At 41.4% G+C, this 23,321-nt stretch overlaps 1 protein-coding gene across 4 annotated transcripts in view; it reads left to right on the top strand.

Moving 5' to 3' along the window:
- The window catches only part of sbf1 (SET binding factor 1), a 211,443-nt gene that overhangs the window by 153,120 nt on the left and 35,002 nt on the right, over positions 1–23,321 (top strand). For 2 of the 4 annotated variants that reach the window (XM_063072889.1, XM_063072892.1), the window contains exons 24-29: positions 10,853–11,028; positions 11,413–11,549; positions 15,753–15,960; positions 18,894–19,090; positions 21,491–21,628; positions 22,435–22,530. In XM_063072889.1, the coding sequence (XP_062928959.1) occupies positions 10,853–11,028; positions 11,413–11,549; positions 15,753–15,960; positions 18,894–19,090; positions 21,491–21,628; positions 22,435–22,530 (952 nt within the window). The remainder of the gene's footprint in view (positions 1–10,852; positions 11,029–11,412; positions 11,550–15,752; positions 15,961–18,893; positions 19,091–21,490; positions 21,629–22,434; positions 22,531–23,321) is intronic. The other 2 variants (XM_063072891.1, XM_063072890.1) reach the window with 1 other exon arrangement.

The following is a 23,321-nucleotide window of genomic DNA, read 5'->3' as shown; positions in this document are numbered from 1 at the left end:
CCAAAACTACTTTTTTATTAAATAGTAAACCACTAACCAATAAAAATCTACCATTCGGATCAGAGATAATATCCTGTTGTATAAAAGTAACTGAGGAGTCTATAAAAATAGAGACGCCTCGAATCTTAGCATTGGAGTTCGAATGAAATTGTTGTCCCTTCCAGAATTTGAAAAAACGTAGTCTGTCCCCCCTCCGTACATGGGTCTCTTGTAAAAATAAAATTTGTGCTTTAAGTCTCCGGAACACTTTAAAAACTTTTTTCCTTTTAATAGGATGATTCAGGCCTTTTAACATTTGTAATGTTTCTATGAGATCCCCCCTCATTCTCCTGAACTCCAGGGATTACAGCCCAAGAGCTGCCAGATGTTCCTCATATGGTAACCCTTTCACTCCTGGAAACATTCTTATGAATCTTCTCTGAACCCTCTCCAATGACAGTATATCTAAAATAAAGAGCCCAAAACTGCACACAATACTCCAAGTGTAGTCTCGCGAGTGCCTTATAGAGCCTCAACATCACATCCCTGTTCTTGTATTCTATATCTCTAGAAATGAATGCCAACATTGCATTCTCCTTCTTCATAACCGACTCAACCTGGATATCTTGCACAAGGACTCCCAAGTCCCTTTGCATCTCTGCATTTTAAATTCTCTCCTCATCTAAATAATAGTCTGCCCATTTATTTCTTCCACCAAAGTGCATGACCATACACTTTCCAGCATTGTATTTCATTTGCCACTTCTTTGCCCGTTCCCTTAAATTATCTAAGTCTCTCTGCAGGCTCTCTGTTCCTCAACACTATCCGCTCCTTCCCCTATCTTTGTATCATTGGCAAATTTAGCCATAAATCCATTACTGCCGTAGTCCAAATCATTGTCATAGATCGTAAAAAGCAACTGTCCTAACACCGACCTCTGTGGAACTCCACTGGTAACCGGCAGCCAGCCAGAATAGGATCCCTTTATTCCCACTCTCTGTTTTCTGCTGACCAGCCAATGCTCCACCCATTCTAGTAACTTCCCTGTAATTCCATGGGCTCTTATCTTGCTAAGTAGCCTCATGTGCGGCACCTTGTCAAAGGTCTTTTGAAAATCCAAGTACACCACATCTACTGCATCTCCTTTGCCTACCCTGCTTGTAATTTCCTCAAAAAATTGCAGTTGGTTTGTCAGGCAGGATTTTCCTTTCAGGAAACCATGCTGGCTTTGGCCTATCTTGTCATGTGCCTCCAGGTACTCCATAATCTCATCCCTAACAATTGATTCCAACAACTTCCCAACTACTGATGTCAGGCTAACAGGTCTATAGTTTCCTTTCTGCTGCTTCCCACCCTTCTTAAAAAGCGGATAAATAACTAGGAGAAGGTGATTCATTGTTTATTATTTATAAGACAGGAGTATAATTGGGTCATTCTGCTCACTGTTTGATAATGGCTGTTTTATTTTTTCTCTGAACACCCTCCCCACCCCATTCTTCTGCACCCCTGTAACCTTTGACACCTTTACTAATTAAGAACCTTTGCTTTAAATGTGCCCAATGTCTTGGCCTCTACATCCAGCTGTAGCAATGAATTCCACCCATTGATCACTTTCTGGCTAAAGAAATCACTCGCCTCTGTTCAGAAGGGATGCCCTTCTATCCTGAGGCTGTGCCTTTGGTCCTAGACCCTCCCACTGTTGAAAACATTCCCTCAATTTCCACTCTATCCAGGCCTTCCACTACTCAGTGGACTTCAATGAGATCCGCCCCCCCCCACCCCATTCTTCTAAACTCCAGTGAGAACAGGCCCAGAGCTACAAAGTTCTCCTCATACATTAACCCTTTCTGGGTTCATTTTTATAAACCTCCCCTGGGTGCAGTGTGTCCTTCTTTTGATATAGAGCCCAGAATTGATCACTGTACTCCATATGTGGGCTGAAAAGTGCTTTCATAAAGCCTCAGCAGTACATCCTTGTTTTTATATTCTAGTTTTCTTGAAATGAATGCTAATATTCTAATATTGCATTTGCCTTCCTTATTACCAACTCAACTTGCAAGTTAATGTTTAAGGGAAGCTGCATGAGGACTCCTGAATCCCTTTGCAACTCTGATTTCTGAATTCACTCCATTTTAGAAAATACGTTTGTAGTTTATGCCTTTTCTTCCTTTACCAGAGTATATGACCAAATATTTCCTTGTACCGTATTCCATCTGCTACTTCTTTGCCCATTTTCCTAATGTATCCAAGTCTTCTGCAGACTCCCTGGTTTCTGAACATTACCTACCCCTCCTCTTATCTTTGTATCGTCTGCAAACTTGGCCACAAGCCTATCAATTCCATCCCAGATCATTAAAATGTAATGTAAAAAAATAGCAGGCTCAACAGCAGCTGTGGAACATCAATAGTCTCAGGCAACCAACTAGAAAATGCCTGCTGTATTCCCACTCTTTGCCTTCTGCCAATCAGCCAATCTTCAGTCAATGCTAGTATCTACCATGGGTTCTCATCTTGTTTAGCTGCTTCGTCCTGTAGCACCTTGTCAGAGGATTTCCGCAAATCCAGGTAAGCAACATCCACTGTCTCTCCTTGTGCTATCCTGCCTGTTACTTCCTCAAAGAATTCCAACACATTTGTCAGGCAAGATATTCCCTTCAGGAAACCATGCTGACTTATATGCCACCAAGTTCCCCAAAACCTCAGCCTTAATACTGGAATAACATCTTGCCAACACTGAAGTTAGGCTAACTGGCCTATAATTTTTTTGCTTCCCTCCCTTTCCATTTTCGAGTCATCTAGAACCATTCCAGAATCTAGAGGTTCTTGAACATCATTATTAATGCATCTGCAGTCTCTTCAATGACCTTGTTCAGACCCTGAGTGTTGTGTATTTAATATTTCAGTAATATTTGAGTAATATTGTAAATGTGATATTAAGTGTTTAAATAATTCATTATGGGTTATGTGTAAGAAAATATGTGAATTGCATGTCGTGATGCTACCACATGATATATATGCATCTCACTTGAAGTAAAAAAAAATGAACATACACGAGTTATCTCCGGGCTCCCTTGTTTTCCTTTCAATTACTTTTTATGTTTTGGAGTGACCAAACATAACAGTGGCAATGAGGTATTTTTAAAATGAACCCAAGAAGACTACCTACCTGTTGAAGCGCAGTAAGACATTCGAGATTTTTTTTTAAAACGCAGTGAGAAATGGTCGAGTTTTTTAGAAAAAAAGTGCAGCACAATTTTTTTTTCCTTCAGTGCAGCAGGTTTTCGTCACAAAAGGAAAGCCAATCGAGTAAATAAAAAGAGTCAGAACATGGAAGAATTCACAGGTTCATAAACATTGAGTACTGGAAGATATAAAGAGCAGAAATGGCTGGCTATATCAGAAAGATAGACGTGTTTGATTGCACAACAGATAATTGGAATATGTATATAGACCTCAAGCAATATTTTAAAGTAAATGGATTAGCCAATGAGAAATTAGGGCCAGTTTTGCTGAGTGCATTGGATTTAAAAGCATATAGATCACTTCAAGTTTTAACTGCTCCTGCCAAGCCAGCAGTAGTAAGCTTTGCTGTTATCTTTAAGGTAACATAGGAACATTTGGAACCAAAATCATTGTTGATGGCAGACCACTTTAGGTTTTGTAAGAGGAAAGGAAGTCCATTTCAGCATACATGGCTGAATTGAAGAGATTGTCTGAGCATTGTCAGTTTAGTGACGGGGTTAATGATGCACTGGGAGATTGTTCAGTTTGTGGAATCTTACAAGAATGCATTCAAAAACAGCTTCTAACTGAAACACAATTTACATTTAAAAGAGCAGCTGAAGTTGTTGTATCAATGGAAACAGCAGACAGAGATGCAATTGTGCTCCAGTCAGGAATAAAAATGAGTGTGAACAAATTGCAACATCCAAACAGAAACCTGTCTGACCAAACAAATAGTATTACTGTTGGGCAGGGGTTCCACATACACCAGACCAATACAGATTTAAAGGCAAAACTTGCAGAAAATGCAACAAAGTAGGACACATACAAAGAACATGTTAGGCAGACAAATAAAAACAGACTGCACAAGGAAGAGAAAAAGATAAAAAGTTAAGTTGTAGTTTCAAAAAGCACTATTCTGCATACTGTTGATGAAAAAGGAAATAAGAATGCAAGTAATGCAGGACTAGGTAGCCTTGAGGTTTACAGTGTGAAAACTAACAATAGACAAACAATATGGCTGGTGTCAGAAGTGAATGGCAAAGTAATTAAAATGGAATTGGACACTGGCTCAGCTGTTTCAGTCATTCCACAAAATGAATTGGAACAGCATTTCAAAGATGTCTGACTAAGAGCTTGTACTGGAGAAAAATATAACTCCTGTGGGATTGACATTTGTAACAGTGAATTACAACAATCAACAAACCACATTGGGCTTAAGTGTGGTAAAAACAGGAGGGCCAGCATTGTGGGCATGTGAGTGGCTGAGACAACTACAATGATCCATCCACCATTTGCATGCCACATCCCCTGCAAAAGAGTCAACTGAAAGTGAATTAAGATACTAGATGGTACCACAGTAGTGTCTGGAGATGGTATTGGAAATCTCAAACAAATCAAGGATAACATTGTGCTACATAAAAATGCCACACCCAAGTTTTACAAAGCCTGTCCGATTACTTATACTATCCGTGATAAAGGGGCCAATGAACTAGATCAGATGGAGGCTGCAGGAATTCTTCTTAAGGTTGAGTGCAGCCCTTGTCCCAGTAGCCGAGAAAAGTAGGACTGTCAGGATCTGTGATGATTTTAAGGTCACCATGAACCCAGTATTGATAGTAGATCAATATTGTATGCCCAGGATAGAGGACATCTTTGCGAACCTTTCATGAACCCAGTATTGATAGTAAATCAATATTGTCTGCCCAGGATAGAGGACATCTTTGCAAACCTTTCATGAACCCAGTATTGATAGTAGATCAATATTGTCTGCCCAGGATAGAGGACATCTTTGCGAACTTTTCATGAACCCAGTATTGATAGTAAATCAATATTGTCTGCCCAGGATAGAGGACATCTTTGCAAACCTTTCATGAACCCAGTATTGATAGTAGATCAATATTGTCTGCCCAGGATAGAGGACATCTTTGCAAACCTTTCTGGAAATAAACATTTCAGCAAAGCTGAGGCCTCAAACTGTTTCTCACCATAAACACTCACAGACTGCTTCATTGCTATAATAGGTTTATTTTTGGAATGGTATCTGCACCTGCACTTTGGCAGAAAGCAGTGGACCAGGTACTGCTAGACTGTCCAGGTACTCACTGTTACCTGGATGACATCATCAATACCAGTAAGGATGACAAGAAACATCACCAGAATCTCAGGACATTGTTAAAAAGATCAGAAGATTATGGGCTCAGAGCATGATGCAACATTGGCTGATTGGCAGAAAACAGAGAGTGGGAATAAAGGGATCCTATCCTGGCTGGCTGACGGTTACCAGTGGAGTTCCACAGGGGTTGGTGTTAATTTTTACTATGTATGTCAGTGATTTGGACTATGGGATTAATGGATTTGTGGCTAAATTTGCTAATGATACAAAGATAGGTGGAGGAATGGATAGTGTTGAGCAAACAGACTGAGAAAGTTTAGGGGAATGGGCAAAGAAGTGGCAAATGAAATACAATGTTGGAAAGTGTATGGCCATGCACTTTGGTGGAAGAAATAAATGGGCAGACAATTATTTAGATGGGGAGAGAATTCAAAATGCAGAGATGCAAACGGATTTGGGAGTCCTTGTGCAGGATACCCTAAAGGTTAACCTCCAGGTTGAGTCAGTGGTGAAGAAGGTGAATGCAATGTTGGCATTCATTTCTAGAGTATAAGAGCAGGGATGTGATGTTGAGGCTCTATAAGCTACTCGTGAGACCACACTTGGAGTATTGTGTGCAGTTTTGGGCTCCTTATTTTAGAAAGGATATACTGACATTGGAGAGGGTTCAGAGAAGATTCACAAGAATGATTGCAGGAATGAAAGGGTTACCGTATGAGGAACGCCTAGCAGCTCTTGGACTGTATTCCCTGGAGTTCAGGAGAATGAGGGGGGATCTCATAGAAACATTACAAATGTTAAAAGGCCCGAACAGATTAGATATGGCAAAGTTATTTCTCATGGTAGGGGATTCTAGGACAAGAGGGCACAACTTCAGGATTGAAGGATGTCCATTTAGAACTGAGATGCAGAGAAATTACTTTAATCAGGGGATGGTAAATCTGTGGAATTTGTTGCCATGAGCGGCTGTGGAGGCCAAATCATTGGGTGCATTTAAAGCAGAGATAGATAGGTTTTTGATTAGCTAGGGCATCAAAGGGTATAGGGAGAAGGCAGGGGAGTGAGGATGACTGGAAGAATTGGATCAGCCCATGATTGAATGGTGGAGCAGACTCGATGGACTGAATAGCCTACTTATGCTCTTATATCTTGTGGTCTTATGGTCTAACAAGTGTGAATTCTTTTAACCAAGCATCACCTACTATGGTCACACTATCAATGCACATGGTTTACACAAGTATGCTAAGAAAATTCAAGCAGTAGTGGATGCCCTAAAACTAAAGGACATGTCACAGTTGTGGTCATTTTTAGGATTTGTCAATTACTATAACAGGTTCCTGCCAAACCTGGTTACTGTGCTCCACCCCTTTAACTCGTTACTACAGATCAGGAAGAAATGGCAATGGACAAAGCATTGTGACATGGCGTACCAATAGGTAAAGGAAATGGTGTACATCAGACACTGTGGTTCCACATTATCATCCATGTTATCAATGAAGCTTGCCATACATGCTCTTCAGCATCCCAACATGTCCAAAAGAAAGACGTCAATAGCTGTCAGATCCACTTCCTGCAGTCCCAAATACAACTCTTACAACCACCACGAAGGAGGCCCCAAAACAATCCTCTCCTGTCAAGCAGAGTGACCCCTCCCCTACCCATTGTCAGGAAAGATATTATCCCACAAGAGTAAGAGATCATCCATAACAATTAAATCTTTAGGCCTGAATGGGACAGTTTAAAAGTTACTATACTGCGGATGTCTGTAAGTAGTTTTATATAGTATACTTACATATATAGTATATGTTGTATAGTTGAGATGCATTCTATATTGACTTGGAGCTTATTGCTAAGCAGTGAGGATTATTGTGTATTTAATATTTCAGTATTTGTCTAATACAGTATTGTAAATGTTCAAGCATTCTTAATTTGTCTAAATAATTCATCAGGGGTTATATGTAAAAATATGTGAATTGCATACATCATGATGCTACCACGTGAGAGGTATACGCCTCATTTTAAAGATTTTTTAAAAAAACACAAGCTTCCATGAGTTACCTCTCGGCTCCTTTGAGTTACAAAACATAACACTGAGGTGTAGTCTATCTGGTCCAGTTGACTTTATCTATCTTCAAACCTTTCAGTTTCCAAACACCTTCTCCTTAGTAATAGCAACTACATTCACTTCTGCCCGCTGACTGTCTTGAATTTCTGGAATGTTGCTGGTGTCTTACACAGAAGACCGATGCAAAATACTTATTCAGTTCCCTATTTCTTTGTTCCTCATTGCTACCACACCAGTGGTCTGATGTCCACTCTTGCCTCTTTTTTTAACTCTTAATATCTGGAATAAAAAACTTCTGGTACCTGCTTTAGATTATTGACTATGTTACCTTCGTATTTCATATTTTCTCTCTTTATTCCCTTTTCAGTTGCTTTCTGTTGGTTTTTAAAGCTTCCTGCTCTTTTACTATCTTTGACTTCCATTGTCAGCCACGGTTACCTCATTCTCCTTTAGAATGTTCTTGCTTCTTTGGGATGAACTGATTCTGTGTTTTCCAAATTACTCCCAGAAAATCCAGCCATTGCTGCTGTAACATCATCACTGCTAGTGTCCCATTTCAATTATCTTTGCCAGTTCTTCTCTCATGCCTCTGTAGTTCCCTTTACTCAACTGTGATACTGATATATCCAATTTCAGCTTCTCCCTTTCAAACTGCAGGATAAATACTACAACATGATCACTTCCTCCTAAAGGGTTCTTTATTTTCAGCTCCCTAATCAAATCTGGTTTATTGCACAACACCAAGTTCAGAATGCCTTTTCCCTTATGAGCTCAACCACAAGCTGCTCCAAAAAGCCATCTTGCAGGCATTCCACAGAATTTTTAAGAGAGTGAACCCTCACAAGGTGGAAGGTACCGATGGAGTACCTGATAAGGCTCTATGTACCTGTGCCAACCCACTAGTGGGAGTATTCAAGGACATTTTCGATCTCTCACTGCAGTGGGCAGAAGTTCTCACTTGCTTCAAAAAGGCAACAATTATGCCAGTGCCTAAGAAGAATAATGTGGGCTGCCTTAATGACTATCGCCCCGTAGCACTCACATCAACAGCGATGAAATGCTTTGAGAGGTTGGTTATGACTAGACTAAACTCCTGCTCAGCAAGGACCTGGACCCATTGCAATTTGCCTATCGCCACAATAGATCAACGGCAGATGCAATCTTAATTGCTCTCCACGCGGCTTTAGACCACCTGGACAGCGCAGACACCTATGTCAGGATGCTGTTCATTGACTATAGCTGAGCATTTAATACCATCATTCCCACAATCCTGATTGAGAAGTTGCAGAACCTGGGCCTCTTTACTTCCCTCTGCAAGTGGATCCTCGACTTCCTAACCGGAAGACCACAATCTGTGTGGATTGGTGATAGCATATCCTCCTCGCTGATGATCAACACTGGTGCGGTTCAGGGGTGTGTGCTTAGCCCACTGCTCAGCTCTATATACACGTGACTGTGTGGCTAGGCACAGCTCAAATACCATCCATAAATTTGCTGATGATACAACCATTATTGGTAGAATCTCAGGTGGTGACAAGAGGGTGTACAGGAGTGAGATATGCCAACTAATAGAATGGTGCCGCAGCAACAACCTGGCACTCAACGTCAGTAAGATGAAAGAGCTGATTGTGGACTTCAGGAAGGGTAAGACAAAGTAACACATACCAATCCTCATAGAGGGATCAGAAGTGGAGGGAGTGAGCAGCTTCAAGTTCCTGGTTGTCAAGATCTTTGGGGACCTAAACTGGTCCCAACATATTGATGTAGTCATAAAGAAGGCAAGACAGCAGCTATGCTTTATTAGGAGTTTGAAGAGATTTGGCATGTCAACAAATACACTCAACAACTTCTATAGTTGTACCGTGGAGAGCATTCTGACAGGCTGCATCACTGCCTGGTATGGAAGGGCTACTGCACAGGACTGAAAGAAGCTGCAGAAGGTTGTAAATCCAGTCAACTCCATCTTGGGTACTAGCCTACAAAGTACCCTGGACACCTTTAGGGAGCATTATCTCAGAAAGGCAGCATCCATTATTAAGGATCTCCAGCACAATGGGCATGACCTTTTCTCACTGTTACGATCAGGTAGGAGATACAGAAGCCTGAAGGCACACACTGAACGATTCAGGAACAGCTTCTTCCCCACTGCCATCCAATTCCTAAATGGACATTGAATTTTTGGACTACCTCACCTTTTTTTAATATACAGTATTTCTTTGATATATTCAACATATGTATGTAATTGATTTACTTATTATTATTATTTTTTTTCTCTGCTATGTTATGTATTGCATTGAACTGCTGATGCTAAGTTAACAAATTTCATGTCACATGCCAGTGATAATAAACCTGATTCTGATTCTGATTCCTCCTCTTGGGATCCAATAATGTCCTGATTTTTGCCATCTACCTGCATATTGAAATCCCCCTTGACCATCGTAACATTGCCCATTTTCATGGCTTTTCTGTCTTCCATTGTAATTTGTACCTTGCATCCAAGCTACTGTTCGGAGTCCAGCACACAACTCCCATCAGGGTCTTCTTATCTTTGCAGTTTGTTAACTCTGCCCACAAGAATTCTAAATCTTCTGATCCTATGTCATTTAATTATTTGGAGGTACTGTGCAGGATAAGTCCTTCCGGCCCTTTGAGCTATGGCACCCTACAACCCTCGACAGTCCAGATTTAACCCAGACTCAATCACAGGAGAATTTTCAATGACCAATTAACGTACCTGTTGAGTTTTTGAACTGTGGGAGGAAACCAGAGCACCTGGAGAAAACCCATAAATTCCGTGGGGAGGACGTACAGAGACTACTTACAGATGATGCTGGGATTGAACTCCGACAATCCAAGCTGTAATAGCTTTGTATTAACCACTACGCCACTGTGGCCCCCACTTCTTTCTCAGGATTTGGTTTCATTTTTTTACCAATAGAGCTGCCCCACTCTCTCTGCCCACTTGCCTGCCTTTTCAATATGATATATATCCTTGGATGTAGAGCTCCCAGCTGTGATCTTCTTTCAACCACAAATCCTTGATGACTACAGTGTCGTACCTGTCAATTTCCAACAGCACTGAACAATCATCTACCTTGTTTACTGCATACATTCAAATATAACACCTTAACACTGTATTCACCAGTCTTGTCAACATGAGAGATGACTTGTATTTTGCCAGTATCCAAAATAATTGGCTTCTTCCCAACACTACTTTTGTAAATGCTTGCCTTGATATTCATCTGCAGTACTTAATAAAACCAAATTGGATCACACTCCGTAAGAGAAAGAGCTTTACCAGAGAGTATCCAGTGCACTAGATCAGGGGTCCCCAACCTTTTTTTAATGCCATGGACCCTAGCATTAACCGAAGGGTCCGTGGACCTCAGATTGTGAACCCCTGCACTAGATGGTGTCTCTTTTTCCAGAATAAAAGAAATTCCAAGACTGTTCTTTATCACTTCCAACAGTTGATGAAAATAGCTTTCGATGAAGAGGTGGGGTCTGAGATGGTTGAACTATTTCGGAAGCACATCCACAAGCTGAGATACCCACAGGATGTGCACAGCAGCTTTGCCTTCACTGCCGGCCAGTCAGCTAAGCAAGTAATAGAGCCGAAGCAAAAGGAGAAGAACCCGTCGCTGAGGTGAGTTGGAGAGGTGTGTTGGAAAACATGCAGACACATTGTGCTGCCAGGTCTTCATCCATTTGTGGTTTACTGCATTTCTGGATCCACAGAATAACAAAGACTAGTGATCCCACTCTGCTTTGAATCCGTAACAATAGATCCTCAATTTGTTGCTGAATGTGGTGATTTTTGTTTACATAGTACACGATGCCACTCCGAAGGTTCCACAGAGAAGAATTCAGTGTGTGGGATGTTAGGCTCAGGCTTTTGACCCCTGTGTGTTTGGGTAATACATCTTCAAAATCAATGCTGGGTCTTTGTACTATGATTATTTCAGAGTAAATTGATAAAAGAAATGAGTTCCTTTTTAAATTAAAATGAATTGTGATTTAATCTGTTCAGAACCATGTCCAAGAATATCATGAAGAATGCAAAGAGAACAATTGGGAGGCAGTACGTCACTAGGAAAAAGTTCACACCTCCAACCCTGGACCAACGAGGCATTCCTGCCCATGGTGACAACCTAGACCAAATTTCTGGTATGTGCTATTTCTATACAAGTGGATCACAGCCTTTTTCTCTGGTAATCTCAGAATGAGGTATATTGCCTGCTAGACCGTGCTCACTGTGAGGCAGATACTCTGCAGATGCTGGGGTCAAAGCAACACTCACAACATGCTGGAGGAACTCAGTAGGTCGGGCAGCATCCGTGGAAACGATCAGTCAATGTTTCAGGCCGGAACTCAAAGAGGGAGGAGGTAGAGGCCCTATAAAGAAGGTGGGGGGTGGGTGGGGAGGAGAAGGCTGGTAGGTTCCAGGTGGAAAAACCAGTAAGGGGAAAGATAAAGGGGTGGGGGAGGGGATAGTCGGGAAAGGTGAAGAAGGAATAGGGGAAAGCACAATGGGTAGTAGTCGGGTTTCACCAATGTAGAGGAGGCCGCACCAGATGCAATAGATGACCCCAACAGACTCAAGTGAAATGTTGCCTCAGCTGGAAGGACTGTTTGGGGCTCCCGACACAGATTGGGGGACCGCTTCATCGAGCACCTCCGTTCCGTCCGCCACAACAGACAGAATCTTCTGGTTGCCACCCACTTCAATTCTGCTTCACATTCCCATTGGGATATGTCCATACATGGCTTCCTCTACTGCCATGATGAGGCTAAACTCAGGTTGGAGGAGCAACACCTCATATACCTACTAGGTAGTCCCCAGCCCCATGGTATGAACATTGAATTCTCCAACTTCCGGTAATTCCCTCCCCCTCCCTTCCCCTACCCCAGTTTCGCTCTGCCCCCTCCCCCAGCTGCCTACTACCTCCCTCATGGTTCCGCCTCCTTCTACTACCCATTGTGCTTTCCCCTATTCCTTCTTCACCTTTCCTGCCTATCCCCTCCCTGCTTCCTCTCCCCCACCCCTTTGTCTTTTCCCTTACTGGTTTTTCACCTGGAATCTATCAGCCTTCTCCTTCCCACCCTCCCCCCACTTTCTCCCCTCACAGGTGGATAGGGTAGTTAAGAAAGCTTATGGGGTGTTAGCTTTCATAAGTCGAGGGATAGAGTTTAAGAATCGCGATGTGATGATGCAGCTCTATAAAACTCTGGTTAGGCCACACTTGGAGTACTGTGTCCAGTTCTGGTCACCTCACTATAGGAAGGATGTGGAAGCATTGGAAAGGGTACAGAGGAGATTTACCAAGATGCTGCCTGGTTTAGAGAGTATGCATTATGATCAGAGATTAAGGGAGCTAGGGCTTTACTCTTTGGAGAGAAGAAGGATGAGAGGAGACATGATAGAGGTGTACAAGATACTAAGAGGAATAGGTAGAGTGGATAGCCAGCACCTCTTCCCCAGGGCACCACTGCTCAATACAAGAGGACATGGCTTTAAGGTAAGGGGTGGGAAGTTCAAGGGGGATATTAGAGGAGGGTTTTTTACTCAGAGAGTGGTTGGTGCGTGGAATGCACTGCCTGAGTCAGTGATGGAGGCAGATACACTCGTGAAGTTTAAGAGACTACTAGACAGGTGTATGGAGGAATTTAAGGTGGGGGCTTATATGGGAGGCAGGGTTTGAGGGTTGGCACAACATTGTGGGCCGAAGGGCCTGTACTGTGCTGTACTGTTCTATGTTCTTTATAGGGCTTCTGCCCCTTCCCTTTTTGGGTTCCAGCCCGAAACGTTGACTGATCGTTTCCACGGATGCTGCCCGACCTGCTGAGTTCCTCCAGCGTGTTGTGAGTGAGGCAGATCAGGTAGTCCATACCCACTATGTGAGGGAGTGGCACCAGGTAGACTGAATGGATAGCAATGGGACTGCCTGAGGAATGTGCTAGACAAATGCAAAGAAATTAATCTTCATTAATGGAAATATATTATTCAGGATGTGATATCAAGGCACTAAGTCACAATGTGGTTTTATAGAAGTTGAGTCATGTTTGACAAATTTGAGAGATTTTTGGGGAAGTAAAAAAAAGGGGAAAATAAGATCAGTGGATTTTAAAATGGCATACATTAAATTACCACTTAATTTATAAGTGAGGCATGTGGGGTTATATATTATCCTAATTTGGTAGAAATAAAAGGATATTTTTGAGTTGTAGGCTCTTACTGGCACTACAGTGAGGAATTAAGTACTGGGTCATCAGCTGTTTCTAATCTGTATTGATCACTTGGGTGAAAGAAGAGGGGGCTTTCCCATTTGTTACGAACTGAAGGCTGGGTAGGAAAATAAGCTTTCTATCCAGATTGGTTAAAGAGTTTTGTGAGTGTGTTAAGCAAATGAAAAAAAAATGTTGGCAATTAGGCTATAAAGTGAAGTTTTTAACTTTGGTATGAAGAGTATTTAAGAAATTTTATAAATGTGAGAAAATGGCATTTGATGGATCTTGTTTATGAAACAGAATATCACCATGCAGTTTCGGGCAAACAATATGTTGTTATCTGTTGATTGTGATTTGGAGTAAAGAAATCCCTGTTACAGTTCTACAAAACTTTGGTGGGACCGTGTACAATGTGGAGTTCTTGTCTCTGCCTCAAGAATGATATACTTAGAGGTGGTGAGTGGTAAATGCACTAGATGGATACCAGAACGATACTGACATGGATAGAGGAATGGCTGACAGTCAGGAGGCAGCGAGTGGGAATAAAAGGAGCCTTTTCTGGTTGGCTACCGTTGACTAGTGGTGGTCCTCAGGGGTCAGTATTGGGGCTGCTACTTTTCATATTGTTTGTCAATGATTTAGATAATGGAATTGAGGGCGTTGTGGCAAAGTTTGCGGATGATACAAAGATAGGTGGAGGGGTAGGTAGTACTGAGGAGGCAATGAGATTGCAGCAGGACAGACAAATTAGAAGAATGGGCAAAAAACTGACAGATGGAATACAGTGTTGGGAAATGTATGATAATGCATTTTGGTAAAAGGAACAATAGTGTGAACTGTTTTCTAAACGGGGAGAAGGTTCGAACATCTGAGGTGCAGAGGGACTTGGAAGTCCTCGTGCAAGATTCCAGAAGATTAATTTACAGGTTGAGTCTATGGTAAAGAAGGCAAATGCAATGTTGGCATTTATTTCAAGGGTAATAGAATATAAAAGCAAGGAGATAATGCTGAGCCTTTACAAGACATTAGTCAGTCTGCACTTTGAGTATTGTCAATAGTTTTGGGCCCCATATCTCAGAAAGGAGAGAGTCCAAAGGAGGTACACGAGGGTGATTCCGGGAATTAAAGGGTTAACATATGAGGAGTGTTTGGCAGCTTTGGGCCTGTACTCACTGGAACTTAGAAGAATGCAGGGGAATCTCGTTGACACCTACCAAATGTTGAAAGAAGTAGATAGGGTTGATGTGGAGAGTATGTTTCCTATACTGGGGGACTGTTTAGAACAGAGGTAAAGAGGAATTTTGTTAGTCAGAAAGTAGTAAATCTGTGGAATGCTCTGCCACAAATTGTGGTGGAGGCCAAGTCCATAGGAATATTTAAGGCGGAAGTTGATAGTTTCTGATCGGTCAGGGCATCAAAGGACATGGCGAAATGGTAGGTGTATGGGGTTGAGTGGGATCCGGGATCAACCATGATAGAATGCCGGAGCAGACTCGATGGGCTGAATGTCCTAATTCGGCTCTTATGTCTTATGGATAACTGCATTTGAGGAGAGATCTAGCAGAGTTGATCTGGAGTTTAATAAAAGAAGAGTATCTTGATTTATATATTAAAAAAATGGGATTCAGACAGAGGGATTGACAAGCTGGATACTGAGAAGCTCTTTGTTCTGGCAGAAGACTCCAGACATAGAGAAGAAGGTCTCAGGAGAAGGGCTTAATAATTAAGAGAGATGAGGAAAATTTTGAGGATTGGCTATGATCAAATAGATTTTCGGATATGGTGGTGAATGCATAGTGCAGAGGGTTGGCCATGTTATAAAATGGCAGAACAGGCTTTTGGGAGTTAGGATGTACTCCTCTTTGTGATGTTGTTTACTGAGAGAGCACGGCACGAAAGGGGCATGAAACCAAGGAACACCATGTTGCTGAAGTGTGCAAGTTAAAATGGCCTATTCTGTGGAGGTGTCGCATTCAGAGGAGGGACAGGTCTTCAGGTTTAAAGCACTACCCCTCTCACAGTGCAGCATTGCCTTAGCGCCACTCTGAGCAAGCACCCTACAGGAATCTTGCTTTTCCTGAAAACGTATATTATATGCAGCTACCGGTCTCACCCTTACATGATACTATTTTTTTTTTGTAGTTTCAGAGGAGATGGAGCAAAGTGCATTGACACTGTCCAGCACAATAAGATCATCAGATAAATCAACCATGAGCCACATGGTCGAGCGAGCTTGTTGTCGTGACTATCAGCGGCTGGGCTTGGGTACACTCAGTAATAGTTTGACACGGTCAAAGAATGAACCATTTCGAATAACAACAGTAAATCGCATGTATATGGTATGCAAGAGGTAAGTTTGCTTATAATCCCAAATGGGTGGAGAAGCTCTCGGGTCATGTTATTAAATACATTTGGAACTGTTCCAAAAGGAGTATTTGCTTGCCACATAAGTGTTTAATTGACAGTGGTGTCATTGACAAACTTAAGTATGGCATTGGACCTGTGATTAGCCTCACAGGCATACTAAGCATACAGCCTTGTGATGCACCTATGCTGAGGGTGATGGTGGAAGAAATGTTGCCAATCTGAACTGACTGGGATCTGCAGTGAGAAATCAAGGACTCAGTTGTACAAGGAGGTATTGAGGCCTCGGACTTGAAGCTTATTGATTAGTTTTGAAGGGATGATATTGAATGCCAAGCTGTAGTCAATGAAGAGCATCCTGACGTATGCATACAGATGTTGCAGGATTGAGTGAAGAGCTAATGAAATGGCATCTACTGTTGACCTGTTGTGGCTATAGGCAAATTGGAGTGGATCCAAGTCACTTCTCAGGCAGAAGTTGATATGTTTCATCACTAACCTCTCAAGACACTTAATCACTGTGGATGTAAATACTACTGGATAATAGTCATTGAAATAGGTTGCCATATTCTTCTTGGGCACTGGTATAATTGAAGCCTGCTTGAAGCAGGTGAATACCTCAGACTGTCAAAGCGAGAGGTTAAAGATATTGGTAAACACTTCAGCTAGTTGATCAGCACAGGTAATTAGTACTCAGTTAGGAACCACATCTGGGCTGGTGCTTTTCAAGGATTTACCCCTCACCCCCACCTGAAGGACACTTTTACGTTGCCCTCAGAGACTGAAATCACAAGGTCACTGGGGGCTATGGGAATTCATGAAGGTGCCTCCATGTTTTGATGATTAAAGTGAGCATCAAAGGCATTGAGTTCAACTGGGAGAAAGCCTTGTTATCACCTATGTCACTTGGTTTCACTTTTTAGGTGGTGATTACATTCAAGTGCTGCCATAACTGTCGAACATTCTTCATTGAGTCAAGTCAAGACCACAATTGTCACTTAGCACGTGAGGTGGCTTCTGTAGATTTTACCTGGACCTCTTGTATTTAACTTGGTTTCCAGATCTGAATGCCACTGATCTGGTGCTCAGCAGATTGCGGATCTCATGGTTCATCCAGGGCTACTACTTAGGGAAAACTGAATGATTTTGTGGGCATGCACTCAATTTACAACTGTTTAAATTCCATGACAACAGTGGTGTATTCATTCAGATCATGAATTCTCAAACACAGCCCAGTCTGTCAACTCAAAGTAATCCCATGACCTTCCACGACCACCTCTTTGTGTCCTTGTTTCTGGAGCTTTGCTGTTTAGCCTCTGCCTGTATGCAGGTAGGAGGAGGACAGCTAAGTGATCAGATTTCCAGAAATGTAATCTCGGCATGGAACAGTAAGCATTCTTAATCATAGTGTAACAGTGGTAGAGTGTATTGCGACAACTCATACTGCAGGTGAAATGGTGATGATAATTGGGCAGAGGTTTCTTCAAACAAGCCTGATTCAAGTCCCCGACTATAATTTGAAAGGCGGCAGGGTAGGTTGTTGCTCGTTAGATAATTATGGCATTCAATGGATCGAGCTTTTTTAACACCTACCTTTGGTAGTATGTAAACTGTGGTTAGGATCACAAAAGAGAACTCTCTTGATAATTTGAATGGTCGGCACTTAATCATGAGAAGTTCCAGGTCGGGGAAACAAGTGTGTCAAGACCGCTGTGTCCAAGCACCACAAAAAGTTTATCATGAAACAGGCCAATGTTCCCTCTAAGGTGTGCGTGTGTTTGTGCAGTCACATTTTTTGCTAGTAGCACACAAAGCAATTTAAATGGCGCACAAGAAGTAGTCACCCTCTGCCTTGTTGGCATGTTAAATATATTTCACAATCATGCATAATCACATTTCTTTTTCCATTTTCTGGTGTAGACGCTGTTGACAGTGTGGAGTTTGCGATGATTTGTCACAGATTTTAGAACTGGCATATTTATAGTGTTTTTGTTGAAGAAATTTTTCATTCATTATGTCAAATTCCACTGCCAAAGTTGCTGGAAAATTTACAAGTGGGAAGAAGTGGAGTGATATGTGGAAACTTGACTTTTTAGAACTTCATTTAGCAAGTAAATCACATATGGATGGTGTGCAAAAGCTCCAGTGAGGAAATCTTTCATTACCTGTAACAGACCTGCTACATATGTTTTGTGAGAGTACAGATGAACGAGAGCAAAACCGATCAAATCCAGAGGAGTTCAAAGTTCTTATTGACAGTATTTCGCCAGCTGTTAAAATGAATACTTCTATAAAATTCAGTGCGCACATGTTGTTGTCATTGGGAAAAAAATTGTACAGCACAAGATTTTTGCACACATTTGTCATTACAAATTAGAGGGAACTTTGAAGCAGGCCCCTACCAAATCACCAGTCTGGTCCATCTGGTGTATCGAGAAGCCCTCAAGTCTTACCAATATATCTGGCTTGTCCGGAGTGAACCATGTCTCTGTGAAACACAGAACACAGTAATTCCTCATTTCCCCTGGGGTTTACTACCCACTGAATAGACCAGGGCATCAAAAATCCAATGTTTATCCCTTCATTAAAAGGTTAAAGAAAACATTAGTACTTGTAAGACCATGCAATGTACAAATTGTTTATTCTATTTCCTATATTTTAAAATTGAAAGAGTGTTGCAATGTTGAAGAAAATTGCACTTCAAAATTATGTAAAATATGTAAGGTTCTGAAAGAGATGTGAAAGGCTTGTATTTTTTTTTAAAGAGTATTAAATGTCCATTCTCTGGCTTGAGTTAAGGTGTAAAGATGCAGGATCTGAAAGAGGAGACCTTTAATGGTATTACCATGATTGAAAGTTTACTGTATTTAGAAGTTGGAAGTGCAGAATTTTGGATAACCCACTATTTTTCCCTTTCAGTTACCCTAGCCTCCTCATTATCCCACAGATGATACAAGACAGCACGATGCAACGCATATCACGGTGTTACAGACAGAACCGTTTCCCCGTTGTGTGTTGGAGGAACTCACGCACAAAGGCAGTGCTCCTGCGATCAGCTGGACTGCACGGGAAGAGTGTCGTTGGGTTCTTTAAATCCCAGAATGCACCATCTGCAGGTATTAATGACAATGTCAAAGTGAGGCAGAAATATACCACTCCTGTAAGTGGGAGCACAGGTGAAGTGGGAGTACAAATAATACAAATGGGAATGTGGGTTACTAGCTCAGAAATGTATTATAGTTGGTGGAAGCTGGAGTTACAATATACAGTTACATAAGGGTAGGACTGTGTGTGCTACAGGCACTTAAACAGAGAGCTATTGAAATTATTGGTGTGACCCACAATGACCCATTAAAGAAGTAGTCTGTGGCAATTACAGATTGCAAACAGCAACTATTAACAAAACAGTTATTGCAAAGTTGAGAATATGTGCAAAACAGTTCAGACAGTGAGCGCTAAGTGGTAAGAAAGAGTTAACTAAAAAGACAGGAGTAGATTGTGGATGTAAATGCAGGCAGTGGAGCTGCAAATGTTCTGGGCAGATTTCAGCTGGTTGAGTTGGTGGAGCTTTTGGCCACAGAGAGTACTGATGAACAATCTTCTGTTTTCCATCAGTGGTGCTTAATTTTATGCATGGGAGTATCGGATAAACAATCCAAACCACTTTGGAAATTTGCCCATTCAGTCACTAAAGTGTTAAGTTGTGATATCCTTGCTGTAGTTATTCTGTCAAGTTCCAACTTTGGACTCCTTATGGAATCTAGCTCAGGAGTGACAATTTCCTGCACTTCTCAGCAATAAATCTACCTACTAAAACATTGTGCGGTTCAGTGATTTCATTTTGATGAACAGAAATAGCTCTAAGAAGGGCTATAGTTGCAGGTAGTTGGTTGGTTGTCACATGCACTGAGTTACAAAGAAATGCTTTTGTTTGCATGCCGTCCAGATAGATCATTCCATAGATAAGCACATTGAGGTTGTATAAAAGGAACAGAAACATCAGAATGCACAACATAACATTACAGTTTCAAACAAATGCAGTGCAGATGAGCAAATATAAAGGCCATGATGAAGTAGATTGAGAGATCAAATTCATCTTTAGTGTATAATAGATCAATTCAAGAATCATATAGAGAAAGATAGAAATTATCCCTGAGTCTGAAGGTACATGGTCTCAAGCTTTTGTATCTTCTGGACAGGAGGGAGGATAAAAGAATAACTGAAATGGGAGGAATCTGATTATTTTGGCTGCTTTCCCGAAGCAGCAGTAAGTGTATACTGAGTCGATGGAGGGGAGACTCGTTTTGTGTGATGGACTAGTCTGTGTTCAGAATTCTCTGCAATTTCTTGCAAACTTGGGTGGACCAGTTGCCATACCAAACTGTGATGCCTCTGGATAAGATGATTTCTATGGTGAATCTGTGAAAATTGGTGAACGTCATCAGGAACACGCCAAATTTCTTTGGCCTTCTGAAGAAATGGAGCTGAAGAGGGAAAAATCATTAGTGATACACTTAGGAACTTGAAGTTCTTGAACATCTCCACCTCTATATAAGCAGGGGTTTATAGCATCTTTTAAGTTAAAGATTGAACCTTGGAGGACATTTTGGGTTCTTTTGAGAGCTTTAACAGATAGTAAGTGTAGGGTAGGGTGAGAGTTCTCTAGCAGTCCTAACATTTCTCAGAACAGGGCTTATTTTTCAGTGGGATGGCGCTGGCTTTACAGGGTCTTGCCAAATACTATTGGCTTGGAAATTAAGTTGTCACTGCAGAGTAAGTGTGGGTGGGGTCGAGAGAGTGGGCCCAGTTTTCAATGAGTGTTACCTGGTTCTAGCTGCAACTCCAAATATCAACCACACTCTGTGTGGGCGGCAGGGAGATAAAAACTTACCCAGCTTCCCCTTAAATCTGCATTAAAACTCCTTCCTCTCATCTTAAATCTATTTCCTCTTCTTTTTGATATCTCTACCATGGAAAGATGATTAACTATTTACCCTATCTCTTCCAATTTTAACTTTATATACCTCGATCACTTCAACCCTGAATCACCTTCATGGAAAACTTTGACTCTAGGTATGATTTGAATTGGGCTACTTCCTTATAGAAGGACAATGAATTAGTGCTGCAGGGAAGATGTTCTATGGTGATTGTCTGGGACCAAAATGATGAAATGTACTGTCATTAGCACAGCATTCTCATAAAACCTCTACAGGTGGATGGCACAGTGCCATCAACTTTAAAGCATTAGGGATTGGGAATAATTTCCCGTCATGCCAACAATCCAATAAAAAGCAATACTTTCTGTTGTGCACGTGTTTTCCCTGTTCACTGATTTCTTTTGACTTCATGTTTTACCAAGCCCTCGAGTCACCAAGATCCCAGGCATCAAGAGAATTTTTACCTTGACTTTGTTTCTTATTGTGATTTTTATCATATTATGTTGTTATCATGCTAATTTGAGTCTATTGTATGTAAGCTACCTACTTTGCTTTCCCAAATGTATTTCTCTATTTCAGGTCCTTCTCAGACAGATTCCACCAGTTTAGAGCAAGAAAAGTATCTCCAGGCAGTGATTAATTCCATGCCTCACTATGCAGACACAGGCGGGCGCAACACACTCAGCGGCTTCACTTCTGCTCACATGAGCAGTTCAGGTTTGTGAGATCTTCCCTTTTGCGAGAAATGGGGTTGAGAGAGAAAACAAATCTGCCACGATTGATGGCGGAGCAGACTTCATGAGCTGAGTGGCCTAATTCTTCTCTTGCGTCTTATGGTCTAAGTTATCAGTGGAGTAAAATATTGATTGGCTGCATCTGGAGAGCATTGAACTGAGAGTTATACTAAATCTGCAGGCCAATAGTTGAGGCTAGTCTAAGGATGGGTGCAATTCTGGTCATCCTTCATGATGTTATCTAACATTGCTCAAGCTTGTGATTGATGTAGTTGTGCTTCAATAGTATGTAAGATAAAGGATTTCTCAACTAGTACTTGAACCACACCTTTAATTTTAAATACCCAAAAATAGTCACCTCACCACTTTAAACGGGCATATTTCTATCTTAAAACTTGAATATAAAAGTAGCACAAAATGCAAAAGTAAGACTACAGCATTAAAGTTGAACAAACTTCTTAAATTAGACAACAGTTGGATTATTGGATACCTTCCAGGCAAGATGGTGGGAAATGCTGCTTATTTCTCTCAGTGCTCTTTGGCATGAAGACACTTGGCAAGATAGATTTATTCTGCTCTGTCAACCTCCGACTCAATCTCTGAATGCTTTTGTACCTTATCCTTCTCTATCCCTACTGATGGCAGCTCTAGCCTAACTTGTGTCCTGTTACATTCTGGGGGATCTTTACTCGACCTGTGTCATGGTGAATCTGGATTCCTTTCGTGGATTTGTTCCCTGTTCTATTCTGGGGAATCTTTTCTTGACCTGTCTCCTGTTATGTTCTGTAGACTCATCTGATAAACAGAGGCAGCCAAAGATTGGTGTGCTGATGAAACAGGTGATGGGTGGAAAGGAAGATGTGTCAAGTTCTTTCAGTCGCGGAGGTGAGAATCACTCTGAATCCCTGGGGCGCGCACATAATTAACTTGGTTTTTAATCATTAATAGTCCAATCCTTCAAATGAAGTTTCCCTCCAGCAGAATTAATGAGAGCGAGATGCAGCTGGACTGAACTGTCAGCACTGATGTTTTAGTCAGCAGAGGCCCTAACTTTTCTAACCTAGATAAAGTCAGCACAACAAAAGTCTAAGACTGAGGGAGAACTGCAGAATCATTGGGAGTGAATGGAGGTGTTGAGGAAACAGACTCGTGAAGAGTTTTTAATAATTGAAAATAGTGGAATATAGTCAAATATATAATGTAAAGGGACAACTCTGTGCTCATCATTATATCCAACTAATATATATAAAAAAAAGTTGTGCCAAGTGAATTCTAATTCCACCAACCATCCCCCCCCCATGTAAAGTTCCAGTGTCAATGTAAATTATTGAATTTGCGATCTTTAACTTTTTTTTGGAGTCAAAGCACAAATGTTGAATCAGCCTATCCTGATTGCCCTTGAAAAGGATGTAGTCCTTCTGGTGAAAATATTCCTACAATAATGTAGAACATAAAACAGTGCAGGAGCAGGCCTTTCAGTTAGGATGTGTGCCAAAGTAATTTACCTAGTTACCCCTTCTGCTTGTATGTGTACATACCCCTCTACTGGCTGCATATGTATGTGCCTATTTAAGAGCCTCTCAAATGCCTTTCTCTTAAACATAGCGCAAAAGAAGGTCCTATTTTGTCCAACTTCTCCTCATAGGACATGCTTTCTAATCCAGGTAGCTTCGTGA

This window comes from Mobula hypostoma, chromosome 20 (genome assembly GCF_963921235.1).
Source record: "Mobula hypostoma chromosome 20, sMobHyp1.1, whole genome shotgun sequence".
Taxonomy (NCBI): Eukaryota; Metazoa; Chordata; class Chondrichthyes; order Myliobatiformes; family Myliobatidae; genus Mobula; species Mobula hypostoma.
Note: the sequence above shows the minus strand (reverse complement) of the source record. Positions and strands in the feature narration are given on the sequence as shown.